The sequence below is a fragment of the Grus americana genome, chromosome 3 (genome assembly GCF_028858705.1).
Source record: "Grus americana isolate bGruAme1 chromosome 3, bGruAme1.mat, whole genome shotgun sequence".
Taxonomy (NCBI): domain Eukaryota; kingdom Metazoa; phylum Chordata; class Aves; order Gruiformes; family Gruidae; genus Grus; species Grus americana.
The window spans coordinates 26,205,542-26,227,505 of NC_072854.1; the positions used below are offsets into that span (position 1 = coordinate 26,205,542).

Here is a 21,964-nt window from a genome sequence, read left to right on the forward strand (position 1 = left end):
ATCACCTTCAGCACAGCAGCATTCCTGATCATTTTATGCTAAAATTGCATTTCTGCTTCTCATCAAGCCTGGAAGATAGTTTGCTACAGAACAATTGTTACCTAAACAAAGTTTAAACTTATGGCATATGAACAGGGAAAAGATTCCTGTTAGCCCAGTTTTACGGTCAAGCCTGAGTTAAAGTTTTCCAAAAGATCTATCTAAAAGAACTGGTAGCTGTGCTTTCCTTCAATGTAGTGCTCTTTGCCCTGCTGTAGTACTTCAGGACTACTAAAATACAGAGGTATTAGAGTCATAAAAGGTTGAAAATGGCTAAATGCAGGGTGGGCTGAAGCATGGTGAAGCAAACTACATCTTTCTATGCTACTTGCCCTGGGGATGGAACAGCTGCACAGAAGTGGGGACAGCCCGCAACGGTGGGCAGAGTCCAGGCCCTTCTTGAGAGGACGCTGGCTGACCCGCATCCCTGGCACTGGCCATATGCCTTCATCATCAGGCGTTAGTGATGGAGAACCTGGCCAGGCAACCCTAACTGTAGCTATGCCCAAACCACCCACATTTCACATAGAATTGATCGTGGCCTGTGTGAAGCTTAAGCTTTCTCTCATTTTGCTCTGAAGGTTTCCTGAAGCCCAGGTCTGGGAGCAGGCTTGATTCCTTGAACAGGCAAGAGTCAGACAGAAAGACTTCTGTTTCTGAATCAGAGGAAGAGTTATGTTGGAGTTACACAGGTAGAGCTGATCATGTGTAGGAACTGAGCTCCATGGAGGTAGTTCCAAGTTCCCACAAGTCTGTGCCTACTAAATACAAGTAGGCAGCCTGCACGGTTAGGCTAAGGTAAAACAGGACTTTTACTCCCTTGCTATAAATCTGCATTTATCAATAGGACTAAGATGGGATAACAGCTGGTAAAGTTATAGTCGTCATGGAGACCAAGAAACTATTTTGATGAAAAAAGGACCACATTATACAGCTTACCTGGATAACAACAACTACCTGCAGCAGCAAATATGCCTGTGCTGCCATCACCCTTCAGTGAACTGGCATCAAAGCCTGCCTGGATTCCAAGCCCTGTGACTGCTGCAGGTTGATTTTTAGCCAGTTCCCTAACAAAATGAAGTATTAAGTAGTCATCTTGTCAGCCTGACAGTTTCCACCAATAGCTTTTGAACTTACTGACCAGTTTCCAAATAAATTTGACAGAAGGACCAGAGATTCAACTATACCAAGTTCTGATGGGTTTGATTAAAGTAGTCGATGGGAGGAAAGAGACACTGCTAGTATCTCCATGGAGAGAAAGCTTGCCATATCATGTCTATTTTCAGGTTTTATATCATCACAAATGATCTTTAGAGTACTTTAATAGTTTTTTTAATACTGTTCCATTATTAGACCCCAAGAAATTCATGAGGGAGAGCGGCAGAGGAAGCCATGCCCCAGCTTCACAATTTCTGTCATGTCAGACCATGGTTTTAATCAAGTAGGTAGAAGTTCTGAACGAGTCTTTTTAAGAGAAATTAACCTCCAAGAGTAAGTGTGGAGAACCGTAAATCCACTCAGTGCAATGACAGGAGGGAGGGAGAAGGCTGGCTGGAGTTTGGGACACCATATTCCCAGAATGAAGGCATGATTAGGCTTGGAGGACAGCAGCCACACACTGCCTGAGGGGGTGGGGGTGGCCAAGAAAAACCCACTGACAGTGTTAAAAGGTTCTACTTAGAAAAACTTTAAGCTTCTTGCTGCATAATGAGGTTTTCTTCTCTTACTGGAATAGGCCTTCCGAGAGACCAACCATTTAAAAATACTGAAGCACTCCCTTGGCGCCTGGGAGGGACCTTTTGAGAAAGCATTAGTTTTACAGGAAAGAGCAAATCACACACTTTATTACAGGGTCAGGCGAGATCAGAGAACGCAGGACAACCCGTTGGGGAGGCTGAGTGCTATCTGTTGACAGCAAGATGCCTCATCTCTGCTGTGTGGAGAGCCTGCAGCCTCACCAAGCAGCTGAAGCCATGGCAGCCCGGCTGCTGCGTGCTGCGTGCTGCGGAGCAGTGCTCTCTCTCCTGTAGCCGGGGCTGGGAGCTGGCGCTGTGGGTGCTGGAGCTCACAGCCACACTGCAGGAAGGCCACAGACGTCTTTTTGAGTGGGCTTCTCATGCAAGTCATGGTTGTGGAGAATAGTTTCATCTGGCTGAAGATAAACCTTTCTTCCTTACATTCAGCGATACTGCTGTCTGTAAAGGAGTTAACAGCGAACACAGTAATTTAACAAAGTCAGGCAAACCTCTGCTGCTCCCAAAAGAAAGGCTCCACAAGGCACTGGGAGGGAGCAGGGTTAAGCTGTACATGAGGTAGTACCTTTGAAGGAGCATTTTCTGGAAGTTCGAGAGAGGAGGCTGGTGTGTGGCAAGAGTTTTGGTATCATTGCAATGAAGTACTCAGTGAGTGCCTTGTCTGAGGGCTTCAGTTAAGTTAGAGCTTGTCAAGTCACACCAGAGCCCCCTGTTAAATTACCTGTACAACTATGATTAACTAATGAGCTATAAAATAAAAATAAAACCAGAACATACCTCACTTGAACTGGAAAAACCTCCCTCTACCCACTCCTAGTGGTGGGTTGTCCTGTTGGCCAAGAGGAGGGGAGAGCAGGTTACTGCAGCCCGATAGCCTGCTGGGTGATGCTCTTCAGGTCAGCTTTGTGTGTTTTACTGTACTGATCTACTGCTCCCCATTATTTCGATGGTACGACGGCGGTCTGCGCAGGTGATCCTGTGCTCTGCCATGAATCTCCCATCCGCAGGGAGCAGCCGTCGTGCTGCACTGGCTGAGGCTTTCCCCGGGGTCACTGTCTCTGAGCAACAAGTGCTCCATGGCAAAGAGACACCCAGCCCATCCCTGGGCTGCATGAATGGGAGTGGGAAAGCGAGAAGCAGCCCTCTGATGCAGACAGCACCCCCCTGCCCAGATAGAGCTGGTGCTTTCCCTAACCCACCTGTATGAAGAGGAGCAGCTTTGGGTTTTCATTTCTCCAGGGGCAGCTCTTGCCAGGTAAGTGGGGCCTCTGGGAAGTTCAGTCCTTCTTGGTGGGGTGAAGTTAGGGCAGGATTACAGTCTGGCCTGAAGTTTTCTCCTTGGTGCATACAAAGACCAGTAAGCATCAATGACTCCAGTGGAGTAAAATGGCAAGACAACATCAATTTACTTTTTAAAGTTACTTTGGCCAGGGTCTGTTTGTTCATCCTGTATTTCACCCACCCCAAGGGCAGACACTCGTTATTTCTTCTCCTGCCCTCCTCCTGCCCCCAGACTCTCCTCCGAGCATGGGGGTCAGTGGATCTCCAGTCACACCATTTACACATGTACCACCTTGTCCTACCATCCCCAGCCTTTCAGACAGGGAATCCCTTTCGTCTCTGCGGGGAATCAGGGAAGTCCAGAGGCAATGAACGTGAACCAACCCTTTTCCCCCCTGAAATGTATTGCTGCTTTTGCTGTCAGCTCCAGGGATCCTGCTCTGCCCAGGGCCATTGCTGGCTGGGGTGAAGATCATGGTTTCCTCCTCTTTGCTGTGACTTGAGCAGAGGAAATCTGGATGTTTGGCAAACAGCTTTTCATGACTCCCAGTGTTTACGCTATCCACAGACATTAGGTTGGTTACAACTGTTCACGTGGCAGCTGTTACTCATTGCTGTAGGTGCCTGAGTTCAGTGTAAGGTTGGGATGTGTCGTGGTTTAGGCCCAGCCGGTAGCTGGGTGCCACACAGCCGCTCACTCACCCCTCCCCCAGCGGGATGGAAGAGGAGAAGTCTAACAAAAGGCTTGGGTCGAGATAAGGACAGGGGGAGATCACTCGCTAATTACCGTCAGGAGCAAAACAGACTGAATGTAGAGAGGAGATTCATCTAATTTATTACTAGGCAAAACAGAGTAGAGCAATGAGAAAATACAATCAAGTCTTAAAACACCTCCCCCCACCCCTCCCATCTTCTCGGGCTCAACTTCACTCCCGGCTTCAACCTCCTCCCCCCTCAGCGGCACAAGGGGGCAGGGAATGGGGGTTGCGGTCAGTTCAGCACACATTGTCTCTGCCACTTCTTTGTCCTCAGGGGGAGGACTCCTCTCAACATTCCCCTGCTCCAACATGGAGTCTCTCCCACGGGCTACAGTCCTTCACGAACCGCTCCAGCGTAGTCTCTCCCACAGGGTGCAGACCTTCAGGAGCAGACTGCTCCAGCGTGGGGTCTCTCCCACAGGGTGCAGACCTTCAGGAGCAGACTGCTCCAGCGTTGGGTCCCTCCCACAGGGTCACACGTCCTGCCAGCAAACCTGCCCTGGCGTGGGCTCCCCTCTTCACGGGTCTACCGGTCCGGCCCGGACTTGCTCCAGCGTGGGCTTCCCACGGGCCACAGCCTCCTTCAGGTGCCTCCACCTGCTCCAGCGTGGGGTCCTCCACGGGCTGCAGGTAGAATCTCTACACCCCCTCATCCTTCCTCCATGGGCTGCAGGGGACAGCCTGCCTCACCATGGTTTTCACCACGGGCTGCAGGGGGATCTTTGCTCTGGTGTCTGGAGCACCTCCTCCCCCTCCTTCCTCACTGACCTTAGTGTCTGCAGAGTTTCTTACATCTTCTCGCTCCTCTCTCTGGTTGCAAAAACTTCCTTTAACTCTTTTGTTTTCCTTCTTAAATATGTTATCACAGAGGCGCTGATTGGCTTGGCCTTGGCCAGGGGCGGATCCATCTTGCAGCCGGCTGGCATTGGCTCCATCAGACACAGGGGGAGCTTCTAGCAGCTTCTCACAGAAGCCACCCCTGTAGCCCCCCCGCCCCGCTACCAAAACCTTGCCACACAAAACCCAACACAGGATGCCACCAGCTCACCTTGCCGCCCACAGGTGCCAGGGGAGAGGCTGCAGACATGGGCAGAGCAGGATGTTGCTGCCTCTCCGTTCCTCACCTGGTGTTTGGAGCAGGAGAAGGTCCCATCAGCCAGTCCTCGCCGTGACCTGCTGGGGACATTCTGCTGGGGACAAAGGGGTGAGGGACCTGATGGTGCCACAGGCATTTGCTATCTCTTCTAGAAGCAAAAAGGAGCTGGATGCCCAGCTGCTGCATGGCTTTGGCCTTCGCTTAGCAGTTTCCACCAGGCACAGAAAGCAGCGAGCAAAGAGGATGCTCTCGTGCTCTGGTTTGCATTATTTATGACTATCTGTCTTTAGAAGAGCAAATAGATTGGGCAACCCTTGGTAACAGAAGACTTAAACCACGTCACTGATGATACAATTGCCAAATGATGTGAAGTTTGAATCTTGACATAACTGGTTTTGAGAAATGAAAAACACTGAGACAAGCCTCCAAGGCAGTTTTGCTTCCTCAGTTACTAACTGGAAACAGAAGGAATGAGCTCAGAGTGAAAAGCTGGCCGAAGACCTTCTTGGCTTGCCGTGCCCTCTGAAGAGACCATCTGTGCCTCAGGAGCTACTTGCCATAGAGGAGATCACCCTGCGTTGCTCACAGAAATCCAACAAGGAGAGCAAAGGATGCTTGTGGCATGCAGATTACCAGTGCTGCTGTCTGCAGGGCCACAAAGGCCGTGTCCTGCTGCCCCAGGGTGTCCTGGTATGTCAGGCCTTTGGGTGACTTTTCGGATGTGCCACACAGTACACAGCTAATTCAAGCAGAAGCATCTGGAGACTGCAACTGTCTGGTATGAAAACAGCTATGGCTGATCCTAAATGTTCCCAGAAACACAGAATAGCTGAGGTTTCAATCCATCTCACTGTCCACTTAGCAAGCTCGTACTTCATCAGCTTGTCTGTGACGATGTTATGGAAGACAGTGCTGAAAGCCTGGCTAAAGTCAAGATAAAAAACATCCACTGCTCTCCCCTCATCCACCAAGCTACTCATCTCATTGTAGAAGGCTATCAGGTTGGCTGAGCACAATCTCCCTTTCATAAATCCATGCTGACTGCTCCTGATCACTTTGTGATCTCTCATGTGTTTGCAATGTGTTTATTCCATCACCTTCACAGATTTCGATGTGGGGCTGGCCAGCCTGTATTTCCCCAGATCTTCCTTGTTCTCCTTGAAGACAGGAGTGACACTGCTTTCTTCCAGTCTTGAGGAAACTCTCCCAATCAACCCTGACCTTTCAAAGATTATTTAGAGTGGCCTCACGATGACACCTGCCAGCTCCCTCAGCACTCACGGGTGCATCACATCAGGGCCCATGGACTTATGTATGTTCGGTTTGTGTAAGTGCTCCCTAACCTGGTTCTCCTGCATTGATGGTGAGTTCTCCTTGCTGCAGGAGGTGAGCAATATAGGTGAAATCTACCTTGTGAAAGATAAAAACCCCAAAGTGCCTGGGGACTGCAGCAACTCAGGGAGAAAGGGGCACTGCATTGAATCAGGGCCAGTCTGCACAGCTTGCACAAGAGCCAGGTCCAAATTGCTTAGGGTGTTCAGATGTGCAATGTTAATATCCTATTCATGCTCTGCTTTGATTACTGATTGCATCTATTTTTACTCTGACACCAGCAGACTTCCTTCATTTTTTCTTCTTAAATAAACTGCGCCGCCTTCCCATCCTCCTCTGCCTCCCCTGGGTCCCCACGCCAGTCGCTACTCTGTTCCTGGCGCAGACTGGTCGTATCCCTGCTGAGATCCACCACAGCGGCCACTTCTACCTTTTGCTCGCAATAAAGCAAAACACATTAGGTGGCCCCATTCTAACTCCTTGACCATAATTACTTAAAAAGCCCCAAATGACTACATCAAAGGGAAACGGAGCAAAATGTCCAGACACATGGATTAGAAAACCTCCCAAAGGCCAGGAGGAAAGAAAAGCTTTATACAATTTCTCGGAGTGTATCCCCTAAACCTTCCTCAGCTGGAGTCCTTTCTACCACCAGCAATTTGACACACTTGTTTCGTTTAAAAATATAGAGAATGCATTTAGGACCATATTTTAGAAAACAGTCCGTAACCTTGCAGTTTATATAAAACAGTTTATAGCCTCAGTCTGCCAAGGGGCAGGGGCTTTGTACAAGGGGTTGAAAATGAAACTGGCTGTGCTCAGTCTGACTTGCAATTCTTTTCATATGCAGAGGTAGAGGCCCCGGGGAGAGGAAGGCCAGAAGAAAGGAAAGGTGTGTGCCCAGGGCTGGAGAGATGTGGGTCAAATCTCTGTTCTGCCTTCCCATCTCTCCATTGGTATGACTGATACAGAAGTATTTCCCTTTCTTGCAATGGTATTCTGAGGATAAATACACTAAAAATTAAGGTGTCCAGCTGCTGCCTTGTATTATTAAGATAGTTCCTTCTGATCTTATGTCTAGGTTTCATCTTCAAATGATGCCTGAGTCAAAAAAACCCACCATGAAAGCTGTTTTTCTGTAAGATAAAGTGTGGCTAATGTATCATTCATTCAACGTTGCTGTGATTCTCTGATGGCCTCAGAAGTGCCCTTATATATAAAAATATTTGTTTCGGAGCAAGCACAGGGATAACTCCCAAAGAATTACCCCTTAGATTTTGAGGCCAGTGCTTTCAGAGCTAAGATCTTGGGAAAGCAGCGAGTGTAGACCATCCATGCCATGTAGGGATATTTGCGTAAGGTTTGGCAGTAGCTACAGCCATCTGAAACTCTGATAAGCCAGAACAAAACATTTTGCCTGTGTAATCATCCACATCCTGACCTCCTGTGCTGCCTTCCCAATATTTTACTGCAGCTGTGCCTTGCAGAAAACCATTTTCTGCAGCAGAGAATAAGGTTACAGTTACCTGTGGGTGGATCCTCACATATCAATTGGTATTTCTTCATGAAGCTACCCTGAATTACCTCAGGGTTCAGTATATTTTCTTAAAATCACAGAGGATAATGCATCTAGTGCCATCTTTCACCTCTGATTCTTATCACTGCCCAGTTGGACACAATACCTTAGAGCTGGTTAAAAGATGCTTAAAGCAGTAACATACACACATTTCTTTTCACATATCCCAGACATGTTGCAAAAAGTCATTTTTGTGAAGGTCGGAGCTGGGATTGGTATCTTTTTGAGCCAAACAGATATAAATTTTGCACTATATTAACCCACCGTGCTGATTGTACCAAAGGTGGAGGGAGTTGCTGCCAGCACAGAAGTCACTGCAAGAAAACAGCAAGGTCAAACCGACCTTGGCAGCTTGTAAATCTGGAAAGCCTTTAACTTTAGAAAACTCATGAAGTCTTAGTTTCCTCCTTTTTAAAAAGGAATAGCCTGTCCTCCTTGAGCCTGCAATGTGTTCCTCTAGGAAACATACTGGGTGCAACGAATGCTGTGTGAACGGGGGCTGGGGGTCCCCCCAAATTGCAGGACAGTCCTGGGTGCACAGGATTACGATGACAGGAGCTGCAAGAAGACACGGCCCTGCTATGGCAGGTAGCGGCTGAGTGGAGCTGTGCTCCCAGGAATAGGTTTCATTTTGGAAAGTTTTTGGTTCAGACTTCAAGGCAAACCAACAAAAAGCTTCCAGCTTCTCAGGCAGGAAGACAGGTTTGGTAGTAATTGTCTTTTAGGGACGTTTGGTAGTGTTAATCTTTTAGGAAACCTGTGAAACTCAATAGCTGGATGCTACCCATCTTCAAATACTGGAAGAAATGTTTGATCTGCAGGAAAGAAAATCAGACGTGAGGAAAATAACGCTAAGAGTTGGGATTGGGATGGTGAAACGTGGAACAGGTTATGGGATTGATTATCAAATCCCTTTTGCTGGAAGGTTTTAAAAACAGAGGAAGGGTTTGGTGGGTGTAAAGGGAACTGATGGTACTTTGGTGTGGGAACGATGTCTGAGGAGCATCCAAGGCACACATCTGTACAGTACCATTGCTGAAAGGCGATGTTGGCAGTGGTGCTGCAGAGAGGTACGGAATTCAGAGAGGCGAGATGAGACAGAGCAGGCAGCGGGCAGGGTCCATGCCCTGCACGGTCCCTCACTGGTGCGACCGGTTTGGCAGTCACAGAGGAATCTCAGCTATGGGACACACAGCTCAGGGGACCTGTCTGTCCCTCCTCCTGCAGCTCACCTCCTGAAGCTCAAGCACTTACAGCTCCTCTCAATTTTCCTTTTTCTGCCTTAGAGGTGGAGGTTATTACCCTTGATCAAAGTTTTCTTCTCTGAGATACTAATCTGAAGAATCACCATAAACCACATAAAGTTTGGTGTTAGTATGGAAGTAACTCACAGATGAAATAAAAGTTTGGTGAACTGACCTTCACATACAACAGCAGGCTGTCATTTTGTGATCTACATTTAGATTTTTTCCACATAAAACAAATCACTACGCATCCCCTGTTTCACAAATTGCAATAAATATTTTGAAACACTCTATAAATATAATTTGTTCTTGTCTTGTAAATGTCTCTGAACTCCACCCTTCACAATGAGAGTAGTTTTCCTAGTAACTAACATATTCCAAAGTCTTTTAAAAAAAGAGGGAAACTAAAAAGATGAAAACGAGGAAAAAAAAAAGACAAATGATAAGACTGAACCTGTTTGATGGACACAAGATACACCACAGTCAGAGGTACTGTGAAGTTTTTATTGCCACTTGTTTCGTAATACTGTCCTCCCAGACTCATCCCAATAAAAGGTTTATTTTGCCCAGACTGCCGGGGCACGGCTTGCTCTGCAGGCAGGGCATGGTTAGGACCTCCAGCTGGGCAGCCGGTGGAGCTGAGGCTCTCTGCCTTCGTGGTAGTTAAAGGAATGAGCCACAAAATGTGGCTCCAGACATGACATCCCTCAGCTTTTCCCTGCAGAGGTGGCAGCGGGGACATGTGTCAGTGCCTCCCTCTGCAGGGTGAGGGCTGGTGGCCCCTGAAGCCCAGTCCAGAGAGCAGCAGAGGCTGGTCATGCAGGAAAGTCATGCAGATTTAATTATGGGAGAAGATAAAGGGATCTTTGCCAAAGGTCTCTGAGCTGGCCACTGAATTCAGACAAGAAAATTCGTATTTTGCACCCTACTTTTTCAAACGAACGTAGGGAACTGATAGGTTCTGCTGACATATAGCTTATGGTAGTCGTCAGAAAAGAGGGTGATGTACTAAAAGGATGCTGAAGGATTCATTACAGTCTGCAATGAAAGAAATGAAAAGTGGCTGGAAAAAGCAGCAAGATCTCTTGAACATATACATGTATGAAACTGGGTTCAGCCCTGCAGAGAAGGACTTCGGGATACTGGTGGATGAAAAATTCAACATGAGAGGGCAACGTTCTGTTGCAGCCCAGAAAGCCAACTGTATCCTGGGCTGCATCAAAAGAAATGTGACCAGCAGGTCGAGGGAGGTCATTCTACCCCTCTGCTCTACTCTCATGGAGTACTCCACCACCTGGAGTACTGCGTCCAGCTCTGGGGCCCCCGACATATGAAGGACATGGAGCTGTTGGAGCAAGTCCAGAGGAGGGCCATGAAGATGATCAGAGGGCTGGAGCACCTCTCCTATGAGGACAGGCTGAGAGAGTTGGGGTTGTTCAGCCTGTAGAAAAGAAGGATCCAGAGAGACCTTATAGCAGCCTTCCAGTACCTGAAGGGGGCCTACAGGAAATCTGGAGAGGGACTGTTTACAAGGGCATGTAGTGATAGGACAAGGGGTAATGGCTTTAAACTGAAAGAAGGTACATGTAGATTAGCTATTAGGAAGAAATTCTTTACTGTGATGGTGATGAGGCCCTGGAACAGGTTGCCCAGAGAAGTTGTGGATGCCCCCTTCCTGGCAGTGTTCAAGGCCAGGTTGGATGGGGCTTTGGGCAACGTGGTCTAGTGGAGGTTGTCCCTGCCCATGGCAGGGGGGTTGGAACTGGATGATTTTTGAAGGCCCCCTCCAACCCAAACCATTCTGTGATGATTCTACACAATACATTCACAGGGCTTGTGCAGTGGAGGGACTTAGATCACTGCCCAAAGAAGCTGGAAGAGTACAGAGGGTCGCAACACGACAGTGTGGTCCTTGAGGTCATCCATCTGCACCTTCCACAGTCCCACAGGCTTGAACAAACTGAGTAGCAAGGGGGATTGAAACACTACCAAATCAGATTGGCAGCGAGGCAGTCTGTAAGAAGAGCTGATACCTTTTATTAGATCAATGAAATAGTGTGCGAAAATATAACAGTTAAAAAAAAAATAACAAAGATAAGTCTTGAGGCATGAAAGCCCCTCCTGAGGCCGGCAAGAGGAGCTGAAGAGGGAATTGGTGCGGTACGACTTTCACATCTGTGTTGCAACAGGGATGGAGAATTAGGCCCATTGGCAGAGGAGTGGGGAGAGAGGACATTTAAACCCAGTCACCGTAATGGGTACAGGTTAAAAAACATGTCCTCGTTGCAGCAGTTGAGACCAATACGGTGCTTTCCCTCGCCTCCGTCTCCTTCGCTTCCCCTTGGAGGCACCGAGAGCTGGCGGTGGTGGTGTGCCCCGCTCACTGTGGGGCAGGGGCCTCCCTGAGGCACAGAGTATGGCGGTGGAGGGAGGCAGCTGCCGCTGTAGGCCAGCGGGGATTTCTCCTCACAGGATTCATCCCCCAAAGGGCCAGTGTTAGGCCTAAAGGGGTCATGGCCACCCTTTGTCATGGGCAGGATGTGCTGGGTGCCCGGCTGGGCGCAGTGCTGGGGAAAAGGGGCTGCACGGGGTGGGTTGACTGTGGGGACAGCAGGGCTGCTGCAAGGGCTCCCGGTGCTGAGGGTCCTCCTGAGGGACGGGCTCCTGCTCCAGGTCAGTGCCTCTCCGGAGCCCCCGTCCTCCCCAGCTGCCCTTGGGTATGGCGGCTGCCCAGAGCAGCTGCCCAACATCGGCTCCTGGGAGCTTTTGCTTAAATGTGCCCCGAAATTAGCAGGTAGCATGTAAGTGTCCGTCTTGGAAAGAAGCAAAGCCTCCCGCGTTGGCATTGCACCTGTCAGAGACTTGGGAAAGCAAGGCGTGGTTTAGTAAAACAAGGTGTAGTCTAGCAGGATGAAATAAAAAACCGTCCTGCATGAGACCTTCACGAATGCATTCCATTAATACAGGTAACGAAGCAGGCACTGTAGCAGCGTACCCGCCTTGCAGCGTGGTGCCAGTGGGCTTTAAGGGCAAACCAAACAGAGCTCCTAGCTCACAAGCTGGCTCTGTTTTACCAGTTTTTGCCCAAACCCTGCTTTACACACTGAAAGAATTGTTAGATCTCACATTCACAGCCCTCGAGGCCTGCTGCCAGCATATGCTGAGGAAGCACCTGAAAATGAAGTTATGCTAATATACTTGATACCACAGAATTAATTTTTTTTCTATAGAGTTTGGAAAAGCTAAATGTGACTTTTTTAAACTGTTTTGAAGTGATCTTTTCACTGCAATAATATTATGCTTCAGCTTTTCAAGACTCTACTTCTATTTCTAACTGATAAATTTTCTTATCTTTACACCTTTTTACCCCACAAACAGAAATTTCATTCAGGGAGGGAGCAGCACACAAGAATTATTCTTCTGGATCTTTTTTCCTAGATATTTCAGAACTTCTTTAATTGCCCTAATTATTGGATTATAATTTTGCAAACTTTAATTCCTTTCAGAACACTCATTCTGTGCTATCATTTCTGATGAATACTTACAGGTCTGTCTTCTTTGTAATTCTGCTTTTGCATCCATTTAATTATAGTGATTCTGCTGACTGCCAGAGTAGCAAAGCTCCTTTCAGCTGTTCTCTCACCATGAGAAGGAATTCCAACAACCTGATGTAGGACCCAGCCCACCTTCAGCTAAAGGCCCGCTGACGCCACAGGGAAAACATCCTATGTATCACTTGCTCTATTTTGGGCTCATACATTTTTCTAAAGTTCTCCTCCCTGGTCTCCTGTGAGCACATTAAAGTTGAACTTTTTCAGAAGACTTTTTGTGGATTCAGTGACACAGGCTCTGTGTGTCAAATCAGAGTCCTGAGTTAGTTGTATTGCAGCTGGTCTTGGCAGAACACGAATATGATGGGTTATTCCCAAGAAAAACCTGCCGGAGAGCCATGAACTGGAAAGCCAGCTGAGGGTAAATGGTATCAGCCTGACTGCACAGTCAGACCAGCTGAAGAACAGACTCTACAATTAGTTATTCATGATATCTTTGGTCTGTTCCTACTCCCACACAATTGGAAGTGAAAACACCAGGAAGATGTTGTAGGAAGGGAAAGACGAAGACATGTCTAGAGGGAACTTGACCTCAGTAAGACTAGTAGGTTCAGGTATAAAAGAAAAAAAGCCACATGGCTCAGTAACTTTTCCTAGGTGAGGACTATTTTAGTGTTCATGGGGACAGAATTAAACCAGTGATATGAAAATCACTGTTTCTGTATTTGTTAGAGATTTACACAGTGGCTCAGCTGCTTTTTCTTACACTCGTGTTCCCAAGCGCTTGTGTCAAGAGGCCACCACCAGCCCATCCTGTATTCTCTGACTGTCCCATCCTAAGTCAGTGTGTCTCCTTGAGAGTCACTCCTGAGCTCTGGTTTTTAGTGTCCTTCTGAGTATTTTCAGTAGAAATAGCTGCAGCTTCTAAATTCATATTCCATTCAAATGGGTTTAACTTCCTCTGTTGACTCTTTTAATCTACTACTTAGGCTCCTGGATCCCCTTGCTTCCCCACGTTGTCCATTTAAGAATTCTGTCCCCACCCAGCCCAATTATCCCTTTTGTCTGAAGGAGCACTGATTAGTATCCTGAACCCCAGGCTGGGGAGAACACACCACCTCTAGCACAACAAAAGACAAACTGCATGTGAAGACCAGTGGTGTGCTGTTGTGTGTCACACAGCCTTTGCAAGGAAGGTCACTGGAGACAGCCTCGCTGCTCTACCAGGTTGCCTCCATCAGGCAGTCCATGGGATCTCTGTAGATGCTTTCACAAGTGTTTCCACACCCAGCAGAGCTGATGTTTTAATGTCAGTGCTTCTGTAAGTCCTCCAAAGCACTCTTCTGCCTTCAAAGCCCTCCTGGAGACCTTGGGGCCAAGTGGGGCAAACCAGGCAGGGGTGATGTACCTTCCCCTTATCAACTCTGGCAAAACCCAGGGAGGACAAGCAGAGGTGGAGGGTGCCTTTGTTTTTCTGCAGCACCTCTTCCATATCAGTGGAGGATCTCGGGACACATGTCAATGTGGAGAAAACATGACCTCCTGCTGTCTCTACAAGGGTGGGACCATGCCTCCTGCACCTGAGGGTGCCCTCACAGCCCTTGAGGGTCTGCAGCTGGCCCAATCCTGCTCAGGGGCAGCTGCCCTGCAGGAGAGCATCTCTCTCCCTGATGGGCATTAAGTCAGTGAGTAAAATGATCCAGGCCTGCTACTGAAGTAACTGGGTTTTCTTAAGTAAAGGCTGGGGGACTGGAGGAAGGAGGAATAAAGATTTCTGGATTTGCCTTGTTAATGACAAGTTTGTTTGGCCAAGATACCATACGCAGTATATATTAGGCATATCATACAGGTAATGTTATATATTGTATTCTATAGTAAAATAGTATATAGTGTGCATATATGTACACACCTACATGAATTTTCTTCCTGTTTTTCAAGTGTTCATTTGTTACAATTTTCTCATAGGGTGGTGCAATCAATACTATAAGTTAAATCCAATTAAAACCTTCTAATATTCTGCTTCAATGTAATTACTGATTAGACTAAATATCTAATTACTTTATTCCCAGATTTCTTTGTAAATAATTTAATTTCTGGAGCAGCATGAACAAAGAATTCACAGGAAATTTTTCTAAAGGCAACTCTTGCATTTAAAAAAGTAAATAGCTGGAACTCTAAAGCTATGTCCATGCTGCTAAATAAAATGAGGCCAAGGACTGTTGTTGATTATGGGGACCAAAAGGCATGTCCACACTACATCCTGGCCTTGGGCGACCTCTGGACCTGAAGTGAAATGAAGCAAGGGCTGTGCTGCAGGCCAACAAGAGCTATTTTTCACAGCATCAGCTTGAGATTCCTATTGCTTGTGGCTTGTAGCATGACAGCATGTAGGAGCACAGATTGCTTCAAAGCCAGATGTGTACAGTGAAGGGACCCAGACCTGATGCAACCTTGCCCAAAATCCTGCCAGGTAATGGTCCCTGGCACATGCTGCCCTCCTGACCCGTGCCAGGGCATTTTGTCTGTGAGCACGAGTTAGCACTGGCCAAATCCACGGCAGGGACCATGGGAATAGTGATGTGAATGAGCCTGCCCTCTGCTTTGTTTATCAGTATAGATGTAATTCCCTGCTGCCACCAGGCCCACAGAGGCTCCAAATGGGAGGTGCTGGCAGTGGATGACAGTGCTGAGCAGAGCAGGATGTTCAGGACAGCCCTGCTCCTTCTTGGCCTGATCACGGGGAGGCAGAATGCAGAGATGTAAAGCCTGCTTCCACTCAGACCCAAAGCCCACATAGCTTCCACCATGCCTTGAACTATGGATTACTGATCCCACAATTTCATTGATCGATAATAAGAGTTACCTCAATCTCCCGGATTCTTTTTAATCTTGGAGAAGATGGAGAAAAAGCCATCTGTGCTTTTTGGATTGACCTTCTTGCTTCTGCTTCTAGTTTTGTTTCTGGACGTGGATGGTCATGAGCTCCTTTGGACTTTAGAAAGGAATTATGATAAATTAAAGTTAGAAACAACCTTGTTATTAATCTTAAGGGAGCAGAATTTGTAGCACAGGCCAGAAACACACATATGGCCTGATTTAGTGCTTTGTATTTAGACTTATTTAATGTGTGCTCAAGTAACAAACATATCTCAGATGAAGTGTGATGGGGTAGAAATTCTCTGAAATCGTAAAACCAGTGCACCACATTTATGTGCAGAAGAGACTCCCCACATTAGAGCCCCAGTTGAAGCCACAAGGTCTTCTGCAGCCTGGCTACAGTGTCCCTGCAGTCATTTCCATTCCTCTCACACTTCAGACATGTTTATCAGAACATTAATTTCCATTAGCTTCCATAGAGAATTAATTTTATTTAACCTGCACATAAGTGAAAGACTGGAAAACAGGAGACAGTTCAGTGGTTCTGGTACTAAACTAGGACTACAGCTTCCAGACATAGTGCTCATTATTTAAACATTTGCATACACTGTTTTCCAGATATAAGTTACATATAATACACAGATGGCATTTTCCATAGACAGTCTCTTGGGTACAACCATTTTCTGCTCTGAGATAGCCTCATGCTTATGCATGCTGCCTTGGAGAAGAGGTTGAGATAACGTAGCATTTCTGACTTTTTGAGGATTCATTGGTCCCTGTGTACCTGAGGAAAAGTGCTTCAAAATCAACAGGTTTTCATGGGACCCTAAATGAAAAATATAATACACTGTAAAATCATAGTAGCATAGGCTAATTTAGTTTGGAAGGAACCTCTGGAGATCTAGCTCAACCTCCTGCTCAGACAGGGCTATCTTCAGAGTTAGATCAGGTTGCTTAAGACCTTGCTCACTCATTGTGAAAATTTTTCTCCTTACAGTCATTTGACCTTGTCATATTCAATGACCCTTATTGGTTGGAACAAAAAAATATCCTTAATCAATCTTGAAAAACATTCTTTAAAATTAACTTGCATAATGTAAGGTAATCTTATACAAACCTGAAAAAATATGAATTGGCCTTCATGCCTCCAGAAGTTGGTAACTGGGTAACCACCATGGCCTCGGCAGGAAAGGAGCCGCAGGGGTCCATTGCAGTTTGGACAACACTTCCCTGGAGCAAAGGTGGTGGAAAATATTTTCTATACAACACTGATCAGATGAATCTCATGTGATACAATGGTTCATAGGTTGTGGATTGCCACTTCTGGTTTGGGGCTCAGAAACTACACTGAGAAAAATTATGCAAAAAGCTTTCAAACATAAGCAAAAATTAATATAAGCAAACTAATAATTGCCTTTATTCTGTTCTGTTATTCCATTATTAAATATAATTGGCAAAAATATTTCTATTATAGCTTTATTATCCATTTATCATTTATTATCATGGCCAGTTTTAGTTGTTTTTAACTTGGCAGTGTCTGGAATGTCACATGTATTCTTGTCTGATTTTTCTAGAGGACATCATTCTGACCTCAGTTAGTGCTCGAGTAATACCTTTCTTTAGCCAAAATGTTCATCAGATCCAGAAATCAGTATGTGCTAGCTCTTCTGAGCGATCAACAACTGTTTGGAATGGTCTCGTTAAAAATGTGCGTGCAGCTCATGTTCTCTATTTGCATGGTCTTGCTCCGGTGACATGACTATGAGGCCTATTTTCCAGTTGTCATAGTTTATGAGCAATTTCTTTCCTGCAAGACTTGCCTCCTGAGTTACTCTTGGGCCCGTGCAATAACGAAGTCACCACTCAGGTTGGCAGGAACAGCACAGCAGGAAACTGCCTGCACTGCACAGCTTTCTCAGTAGCCTCACTCATGGGTCTGAGAAGGCTGGGAATCAATCTCTAGCCATCAGAAATAGAGATTGAAAAAGAAAAAAAAACCCAAACCAAACAAGAAAACAACTCCTCCCGCTACAGTAAGAAATGTAAAATCATTGTTCCAAAATCAAGAGTTGCATTTGAATATAAGGAATGGCAGCGTAATCCAAAGGGTATCCTCTACTTTGATTTCTTTTATGTTGTGTTCACTTATGAATTGCCATATGATGAACAGCCACATTCATACTCACGCTGTTGTTTTTGCCTAGCTTTATCACATATGGCTGGTCTTAGGTAGATCTTCCTCCCATCCAAGGTCGAGCAGTCGTTACCACAGACCACCACCCCAAGGCAGGACTTTTTTAAGATGCGAGAGTTGTGGTTGTTGGTGTTTCTCATTGCCCAGCTGCTGTGGTGCCTCTGAGCATTTTTATCCTCTGAGCTATAGATATGTTTTACGTAGGAATCTGGCCATTCTTGAAACCAGTCTATCTGTCTTATATCCTGTGGAGAGACCAAAGCAAGCCACGTTTTAGGCTGGGGAAGAGAAGAGCTTGTGCAAGAGCCCAGCAGACCTGGTCCTCTGCTCGGTGTCCTCTAGCCTGGGTGACTCCAGCACCCTGGCAGGTGATGCTGGTTGGCAGGAGGGAGCAGTGGAAAGAGGGCAGAAAACCCACAGCTCCCCGTGGCTCCCTGTGAGCCCTGAAGCAGCAGGAAAGCCTGGCCAGGAGGTTGTTCTCACTTACCCGTGGGTCCAGCTCAGTGTAGGACCTCCCTGGGAGAGGAAGGTGGGGTGCCTGACGTAAAATAGCAGATACCTTCCTTGCAGGCAGCAGTCACTGCCTGACTAACTGCCGTTAGCTTTCATGGCAGGGATCCTGCTTTTGCCTTTCAGGCTACTCACAGCAGCATTACACTGAATCATTTGGCTTGATTTGGCTCAGCTTGCTGGAAAAAGGGCGAATGCTGAATCAGACTGAGACTATGCCCACATTTGTAGGTCTTTAGTTCTGGTCTTTGGTTCATTTTGGCCTAACTGCCATGAAAGACTTCCACAGTGATTTTTCTGAAGTCCAAAACAAAGAAACCTGGCATCCTGGTCAGGTTTTATTTTCACTGCTATGCAACTAAGCAAAAAAGAATCCCAAGGACAACACTGTAAGGAACAATAAAAATAAAAGTCAATAGAAAAAAAAAACCAAAACCAAACACACATCACCTCAGTGTGTACAGTCAACACAGTAAAATGCAGTAAGCTGTAAAGCACCTATCATACCTGCTGATGGTTTTGAGGGAAAAGGTCTTCTAGGGGTACAAAAACTTAGTAGGAATTTCATTGAAATTGCTGATCCCAGCCACTGAGAACCATTACAGCAGCCAGAACATCGACTGAGAAGACAAAAACTCCTGAGCTCCCCCAGGAGCCATCGGATAGTGCAGGGAAGGGTGTGGAGGAAGCCTCCAGGCTGAAATGCAGGTGAAGGTGACCTTGGGGTGGAGGGCAGGGAAGGAGGCAGCCTGGGACATGGAGACTTTGGGCGAACAGCAGTAGCATAGTAGGGAAGAGACTGGGATCAGGTCAGAAGACAGGGCTGGGAGGTTAAAGGCAGAGCTGGACACTGAAGGACCGCAGCAGGAGGAATCTGGCACAAATATGGTGAGGCAAGGGACAAGGAGATGACGTTGGTGTGCAGGGTGCTGTGGGCTTTTGGTGGAGAGCATGGTTGAAATTTTTAGATAAGAGGACTAGAAAATGACTGAGGGAGGGAAAGATCACTATTCTGCCTCTCAACAAATCTCTGCAAACTTTTTCTCAGCAAGCTTTTCCTAGGTGTTCATGAAAGGAGCGTTGCCTCCATACCAAAAGCCATCCTGCCTGCCTGGAACCTGATCTGCAGCGAGGCTGAGCACCCAGAGTTGCAGGGCAGCCGTGGGTGCTGTGCTCACTTCTCATAAAGCACTACCCAGGGCAAAAGGCAAGTCCCGGACATCTCTAATTGAGCACCCTCAGCAGGAGATATTTTTTTCCCCCTGCTTTCTCTGCACCTCATCCACCAGTGGACTAGAAAGGCAACACATCTGCAGCATTGCTAGCAGCAGCTTTTTCAATAATACATTTAAGGAAAAACACATGGAAACTTCAGTATTTGCTCAATATTTTCTAGCTTTTCAGTAAAACACGGTCTCATACCTTGAGGTGGCAAAGAGAATATAGGCAATGAGGCATAGAAGACTGAGAAAGCATTTAAGGTCAGTGGTGAAGTGGTCAGAACTGGATAAATTTCTAAGACACAGACACATACCTGGGGAAGTTTGATGTCATTGATATCCCAACTTGTCATTTCTCCACGTCGGGAAGCAGAGTCCTCCTGCTCCATAACAACATCATCTGCACCTTTCAGCATTTTTGAATTCCTTCCCAAAGTTAGCGAGAAAGTTTCTCCTGGCTGCTTTTGAAGTTGACTGGCTGTCAGCACTCTCAAGCAGTTTACAACCAGGAAGCTGTTTCCTGAAGCTAAATGATAGAGAGGCTGCTCATTAAAGATAAAAATCAGTGTTCTTCTGCCAGAAAAACTTGTTCCATTAAAAGTTTTGCAAGCCAGCAATGCAGTGGAAAATATAGCTCAGAGATAGCCTGTGATGTTACAGAGGCATTGTTAACAGTGAGCAAATCGTGCCTTTGTCTTCTGTTCTGTTTTGCTCGCTCTCCTCTCATACCGAGTTTATAGTCATGTAACTTTGCTTGCAGGCTCTTTGTACATCTGATCTGACTCTAGCTCAGTATTTCCAGAGCCAAACTGATTGAACAGCTCAGCAGCTGCTAAAGGCTCTTTGAGCCGCTGCTTACCCATTAGATATTTCATGTGCTGCACATGACAAAGGTGAGCAACAAGAGGGGACTGCTGCATCTTTTCAGATGAAACAGCACTCGGTCATTTCAAATGTTCTTGTGATCTTTGACAGCTTACCAATTGCATGAGGGAAGTGTAGAAAAGGAGGTTGGGCTACCTGCATTTTCCTATCTCAGCAGCAGATTGAAGTAAAAACACCCACCAAGGTATGTTTGTTAAAACCAACAGTTTTTGCCTGAAATCTTGTAAAGCAGGCTGTTGCCCTACCCCAAATTTCAGTACCAGACAAGATTAACACTGTATCCTCAGGGATCCCATGCATGAAAAAGTTTTGGGCTTTGTTTCCTTTGGCAAGGAGAGAAAAGGCAAATCAGAAAATGAAGAGGTCCATTATCTCTTTCTGGAAATTGGGAAATCTTCAATGGTTTCAGGAAGGTCACTGTAATTTATGCCAATTAAGGATTTGTTAAAGATTAATGAGTAGCAGGAGAAGTAAAATCTACTTGATGCGATTCTATTTCATAGACTTTATTAAGCATAAATTAATATTTTTTTCCTGGCTCTGCATATGCCTGTCCCTTGGAAAGTGACTTAGCCTTCATGTCCTTAGTTTACCCATTTATAAAATATCTGTGATTTTAATTTCTCATGTTATATTATCACCTCAAAAGCAAGAGTTTGCAGATATTTGCAGAACACTTGAGACATTTGGCTGTATGGTGCTCTGGCCGGGTAGTCAGAGCTCCACTGCCCCACTCTGCGGCTCAGGCTGTGGCGGTGAGGGAGAAAAAAGTCTATGGCAGAGCATCCCCCATGGAAAAAGACCCCACAGAAGGATGCTTGGTAGGACGCCCACAGAAGGATGCACTGGCCAGTGCGCTCAGGAATTTGAACTGAGGCTGGTTCTTGGAGGGCAACTAACCCATCGCAGGTTCAAATAAGATGTTAGACCAGAGGAGAGGGGACCATCGCTGCTCAGAAAGACAAGTAGCTGTAAGAAACACCAGGTCTTCATATATTTTCATATTGCGCTACAATTAAGATGGAGATAGCAAAGTCAAGGCAAGCTGGCTCCTCTCCTCCCCTCTCCTCTCTTTCCTTCCCTTCAGCAGAAAAAACTTTTCTGCTCCTCTTAGAAAAAAAAGTGAAAATTTCAATGTCAACACTGAATTGTTTTGATTTGGAAAAATACATGTAAGAAAAATAGGAATTATTATTATATTAAGAAGGAACGATGTAAGTAGCACCTCTGTTTGGCACTGGAATATGGTGCAATTCATCGTGCCTAAAAAACAGTGAAAGTAATCTAGTTCTCCTGCCCTTTGATTTGTTTTTGTTTTTATTATTCCTTGTAAATGTTCATTGATACAGAAGGTAAACAGCAGGGTGTAGCAAGGTTCTGGTTTTGGTCCAATGTTTAATGTATCTGTTGATGATCTGGAAGTGAAGAAAACAGAAAGGGAGAAAAAAATGCACAGATTACAAAAATGTATTTGAATTAATCCTTTAGAAGAATTTACTCATATATCACCCTGACAAAATAATTCACGTTTGAAGGGTAATATTTAAAGTATTTATTTATCTTACAGAACTGCTCTCAATTAACTCATGGACATGACGGAGAGATCCGTATGGGCAGTTCCACAAACACAAGGTGTCAGACAAAAAG

The 21,964-nt window shown here is 46.1% G+C and overlaps 1 protein-coding gene across 1 annotated transcript; it reads right to left on the reverse strand.

The window, feature by feature from the left end:
- Positions 1-11,326: 11,326 nt before the first annotated feature.
- GCM1 (glial cells missing transcription factor 1) lies at positions 11,327-20,283 on the reverse strand. The gene is made up of 6 exons (XM_054822117.1): positions 19,747-20,283; positions 17,695-17,947; positions 16,626-16,738; positions 15,495-15,623; positions 11,773-11,941; positions 11,327-11,661 (listed from the first exon to the last, which is right to left on the reverse strand). The coding sequence occupies exons 1-6, from the start codon at positions 19,846-19,848 to the stop codon at positions 11,327-11,329; spliced, it is 1,101 nt and encodes a 366-aa protein (XP_054678092.1). The 5' UTR covers positions 19,849-20,283.
- Between the last annotated feature and the right edge of the window lie 1,681 nt (positions 20,284-21,964).

Bases quoted from the DNA above. Each gene is read 5' to 3' on its own strand.
- GCM1 (XM_054822117.1), bottom strand. From the start codon at position 19,848: ATGCTGAAAGGTGCAGATGATGTTGTTATGGAGCAGGAGGACTCTGCT. The intron at 16,739-17,694 runs GTGAGTATGAAT...CCTTTGCTCCAG, and splicing joins AGCTAGGCAAAAACAACAGC to GGAAGTGTTGTCCAAACTGC. The intron at 11,662-11,772 runs GCTCCGGAGAGG...CACCCCGTGCAG, and splicing joins GGCAGCTGGGGAGGACGGGG to CCCCTTTTCCCCAGCACTGC.